This window comes from Fusarium proliferatum (assembly GCF_900067095.1).
Source record: "Fusarium proliferatum ET1 genome assembly, contig: FPRO_scaffold017, whole genome shotgun sequence".
Classification (NCBI taxonomy): domain Eukaryota; kingdom Fungi; phylum Ascomycota; class Sordariomycetes; order Hypocreales; family Nectriaceae; genus Fusarium; species Fusarium proliferatum.
Genome location: NW_022194806.1, coordinates 409,918 through 415,338, shown reverse-complemented (window position 1 = coordinate 415,338; position 5,421 = coordinate 409,918). Strand labels below are relative to the sequence as shown.

At 47.7% G+C, this 5,421-nt stretch overlaps 1 protein-coding gene across 1 annotated transcript; it reads left to right on the top strand.

Moving 5' to 3' along the window:
• Window positions 1-4,441: 4,441 nt before the first annotated feature.
• On the top strand, window positions 4,442-5,421 carry FPRO_15916 (uncharacterized protein; the record flags this gene model as incomplete). The annotated part of the gene is made up of 2 exons (XM_031224838.1): window positions 4,442-4,701; window positions 4,782-5,421. 2 exons carry the CDS (start codon window positions 4,442-4,444, stop codon window positions 5,419-5,421), a joined length of 900 nt encoding a protein of 299 aa, XP_031090057.1.

The window sequence follows — 5,421 nt, the reverse complement described above, 5'->3', positions numbered from 1 at the left end:
TACATCACGTGTCGTTTGAGTTGGGTCTCCGAATACCAAGGTATTTAGTTTATACTACATAGTCATTACTACCTTGCACAGTCTAAAATACCCGCACTTCTTTCTCTGCTAGCTCACGACCTCACACAAGTCTGCGAAATTTTGCGTCCATTCAAAGCAAGCCACGCAAAACAACAGCTCTGATATGTGGCAGCACTTGACCTTTTCCTTTGTGGTGATTTTTAGCTCGCCGCTGAGCGATATCGCAAAAATAGAATGGGGTATATAAAACATTACCCTAGCGACATATAGAGGTTTTCAAAGAAGATCAGGCCCAGAGCCATTGAGGGGCCCAGTAGCTTCAATGCCATCATGGCTCCAACGTTTTTGCATGGCCAGAGACCCGCCAGGGCTTCCACACGCTAAGCAAAACCAATCCACGCTCTGTTCATAGAATCAGGATAAGGATTCACAAAGAATAAGTTGGGACTATAATTTATGTTTAGTTTGACGAACGTCTTTGGAAAAGCACACGACCCAAACAAATGAGTGGCAAGTTTTTACAACCTTGCGGGTTTATCATGAACGATATTCAAAAGCCACGAAAAAGCAAGAAACTCTAAAGAGTCTCCAGGTCGATCGCAACTATGATCATGCTCATTTTTGCTATGTAGATTTGGCATGAACCTTTTCATAGACATAAGAGTATGGACTGCAAAAGAGAGCCTAAGGCTTCAACTACCCTATACATCTATTTCATTGCACGGATCACTAACATAGCCAATTGGGCGTGGCCTGTGCATATTGATAAGATCAAATAAATCGTGATGGTTACAGGCCACAGAATGTAAGTTAAAGTCATAAGTGTCCAAAAGAAATAACGATACAATTACCTAAATTACCCAAAGCACAACCAAATCTATCTTTAGAGCAAAACCCAAAGTTCATCAATATATAAAAAGTGACAACATCCGACGGCACTACCACGACACCTCAATTACATCCTCGACCGCATCGCGCGCAGCCGACACAATCCTCCTCATCACCCTCCAAACACTAAGGTGCATCTTTTCGGGTAAAGATTTCACCACGCGGTCCCTTATAGCACGACAAGCAACGCTCATACTCAAAGAACATGATCTGATACTCGGCAACAGGTCGGATGATGCCCTGCAAGACCCAGGAGAGTTGACCTCTAGGATATCCTGCCCAATGGATAAGATATTCTGGCTTGCCACTTCCGTAGATCTTTCGAGTGCCAAGGACTTCTCGAATGACTGAGTTGTTGAGGGCGATGTCCGAAGAAGGAGATCGTGGAAACTTGTCTTGTTCTTGGATGATCGAAGGATCCCGTGGATCTTTGCCGTCACGAAGGGCATCGTAACTCGGCTGATAGCCAGGGGTGCCAGGTAGTGGTAATGGGTTGATTTTGGAGGATAGGCCAAGTTTCAAGGCTGAAGACATAGAGAGTTCATCTGAGAAAAGGGATGACTCTTGGGAACTGAGAGCGTCGGCGTCATCTATGTAAGCCTTTATCGCAGCCCTTGCCCGATAGTCCAAGCTATCGAAGGTATGGAAATCCTGAGATTGCTCAAAAAGAGGAGAGATCGGGAACTGCGGCGTGCTCAAGTCTAAACTCAGATTGTTAGTAATATTATGGAATGGCATTGATGAGGTTACTTACCTGCTCGACGATAGTCATCTGGAGTCAGGTTGAAGAAGACGGGGTCATTGAGCATGTCAGACATGTTGACTGTGTTCAGAATTTGATGTGCTCTGCAAAATGATCAGAAGTTGAGATTGAGTTGGAAAGATCGTAGTTAGGAATGCTGGCGCGACGAGGGTTTTATAAGTCTATCTGACAGCAAAGCTCTTTGATGAACCTGCTGCATGCAGATGTGGCTCTGTGTGCTGCAAGTCTGCATTGGCATCACTGCAGGATAAAGGCTCAAATTGCGGTGAAGTAAGATTCCTTTGAAGTTCTGATGCATAGGTGTGGAGATATCATTTGTCTCACTGCAGCATAAAGAACAACTTATGGTGAGTTTCGTTCCTTCCGAGGTTTGTAATGCATGCCTGTGGAGTATAAGAAGGTAAGGAAACATGAGGTTAATGACGGAGGCGATTCAAAGGTCTTGAAAGCCTGCATTTTGTACATGTAATGCTTATCGTGTAGGCCTTTTTTCCACATCATGAATGGTGAATGATAAGTAGAACATGTATCAATGTCGCTTAGAATGCATTCAACCAAAGGCTCTGCTACGACCTCCGCTTATGATGGCGAAGATGCTGCCGGGCGTTGTCAAGGTGTGACCAACTTCATGTTCCAAGTCTGCAAACTCAACAGCACTCAATATCACCAGCAGATACTGTATCAACGAAATTGAATGTGGAAGTTTTCGATAAGTGTACTTGATAGCTTCTTTGGGCCTTTATTCTCGTTTTGCTGAGCTTTAATGAAGTCTGAACTGCTTGCGCTCTAGTATAGACTGCATGTATGTAGTTTAAACTGTGCATTTACAGTTTAAACAAGCCTACAAGTAAACCGCGCCAGTACATCGCTGGCAAATGATTGACAAACTTCAGGTTCCTCATATACCCAAGTGGCATAGTACATCTTTTAACAGCAGCCACTTGTCCAGTTTATTCACGACACTTTAGATCAAGGCCCTTTCCGGCTTTAGTATATGTGTAATCTGACTTTGGACTACACTAATGCAGTGTAAAACTGCGCAAATCTAGTATGGACCTTAATGCTTGGCAGCAGAATATGTGTCTCACAACCACGAGACCCCTTGCTCTCATTTACAGGCGAATGAAAGCTCGCATTCCACTTCCGCCACCCGAATTAAATGCATTCTCGAATTACTGGGGATAAAGAATGAATTGATGAATATTTCCTTGTCCCTGTCAGACCGCCTATCTTCTCGCCAGACTCTCCGCTCATACATCGGATCATGGACGCTTAACCCACCCAAAGATCCAATCCAAATCAAAGATAAATCCCTAGAGCTCTCCAAGAAGGAACCTAAATGGCCAAGGATCCCTCAGGTGGCCACTCAACCCATTGCATAGCATATGCAAAAGTCTCAGCGAGTACGAGGCATGCAGTTGAACGGTGTCGCACGATTAGGCTCTCGCTCCATCCATATCGTTCGATTGCCGATAGGGACTCAACGACCAAGATCCATGCTAACAAGGTAGCGATACGGAGAGCACAAGAGGGAAACTTGAGAACAACAAGCTGCAACAGATAAGGGACGACCCCGAAAGTGAAGCAGTAGACCGGGACCCAAATTAGCAAGGTCGGGCCCTGGTTTGTTAAGGCCCACGAGGATGCGACGGTCGTACCAAAGCCCAGAAGGACCACCGGCCAGAATATCTCGACTTTAGGATGTCCTGCGGGGGAGGAAAGAAGGCTGAGGATACGGGTCGGCATCATGACAGAATAGACGAATACAGCAGGGACCACAAGAAGCATGTGGGTGAGGCCGATGTGGCCGCCGGTAAACACGGCAGCAAGGTTCCAGAGGCAATGGTTGATAGGAGGGGTCCCTGGCTCTAGCTGGAAGACTGGCTCGGGCCAAAGCCAAGAAACTGGAAAGCATTAGTAATGTTGACCGAATGTTTCGGAATGTCTTACCGAGCGAAGCAAGTGCTAGCATGGTTGCAGGTGGATAAGAGGAATCGCAGTAGAATATGAGTTTAGTGTGGTTAAGGAATATGCGCTTGTTACGTTGCTAGAGGGGAGTTGGGAAAGGTGCGAAAGAGGAAAGGCATCTGATGAAGAAGAATTTATATGCCGCGCATTTCAATCGGCTGCGAGCGGTGAATTTCCTCTAGATTGGTCCAGTATGCAGGTCCCCGTCAAGAGCAACATCGCCAGTCGGAGAGGTGTGGTGACTCTACACGACCTCAAAGGAATACAGCAATCCAATTCAAGTTAATTTCACGCGCTAAAAGCGAGGATGTCGGTAAGGAGACAAGTTGCGTCGTGATAAAGCCGTGGGAATCAAGGTTGTCGGATACTACTGAAAAGAGAACCGACTGTCATTTCCTCCAATGAACTCATCAGATATCAGTCACTTTGCGGCTTTTTGGGAGTATCCTGGTCAAGCCAACACCACAACAAAGAGCATTCAAAACAACCAGGCTACTGTGTGAGTCACCTGGCTTCAACCCCGTAACCATATGTTCTACATCTTCATCACATCGCCTCCCTTTTCCCCATCACTCACCAGAGCTCCCCTCTGCATTAACGTTTTCCTGCAGAGTTGGGATTTCACCATTCCCTCATCGATCTCTTATCAATACGAACTTGCTACATCTTCATCGTGTCACACACCATCCCCTTCTTACTTGTCAATACACCCACTCGTTGTTGACCCTGTTCTACAGAGCTTGCACTTCGTCAAATCATCCATCAATTGAACACGTCGATTCTCCATCATATCCATTCATCATGACCAACAGAACCGAACGAGCTAAGCGAATGGAGAAGCTGCATCGGCGGGGCCGTGAGCTCCGACGATTCTTTGTCGTGCATGTCCGCTACGGCGGATCAAACCCCTGGAGCTTTAACACAGGGGACCTGTATTACATGATTAATTTCTGCCCGTTGTCAGAAGCCCGGCTGCATGAGCATCCCAGAGATCCAACCTGGATCAGCGACTACCAAGGCATGCTTAATGTTCGGGAGAAATGGCGCATCTCTATGAGGAAGTATCATGGTGATCTGCCTGAAAATTACGAAGGGCAAATCTTTCGTGTTGATTCGAAACGGGAACCCTTGATTGAGGAAGGGATGGCTGGTTACTTCCAGCCCGAGAGACGCCTGCAGCAGGAGTCACTGTATCTACCGCCTCCACGACATCAGCCTGCGACATCCCTCTGCCAGAAGCTCAGGAGGAACAAAGAGGCAAGGACCATATTATGCCGCCGCCTCCGCAACCCGCTCGACTCCCATCCCTACAACACCAACCTGCTTTTCTCCTCCCCCCACTGGTTCAAGATCACCACGGAGGAGACTACCATCCTATGCCGTCACCTCCACAGCCGGCCCATATCCCGCTGCTACTTCCCGAAACACAACAAGGCGGCGAGCCTGGTCGCCCAATGCCTCACATTCATCTCCAGAACCCTCAGGAGTCCGGGTTTCGTTGGAATATCGGGAACGGTCTGCTCCATGGCCTTGGCCGAATGGCCATTAGAGTAGGAGATACGGTCGCAGAAGCTTCTGAACCTGGATGGCAGCCAGGCGAGTTTGAGTATGCCAACCCGCCGGATGAGGCTTGGGGCCCGCTGCCGCCAGATGCGCCTCCGTCGAGCCCGGATAGGACGCACTCTCGTCCAGCCTCGCCGAGGCCCGACAGGAAGCATTCTCGTCCAACTACACCAAAGGAGGCTGGAGAGAAACAGACCAAGCGCATGCGTCTTGGGTAA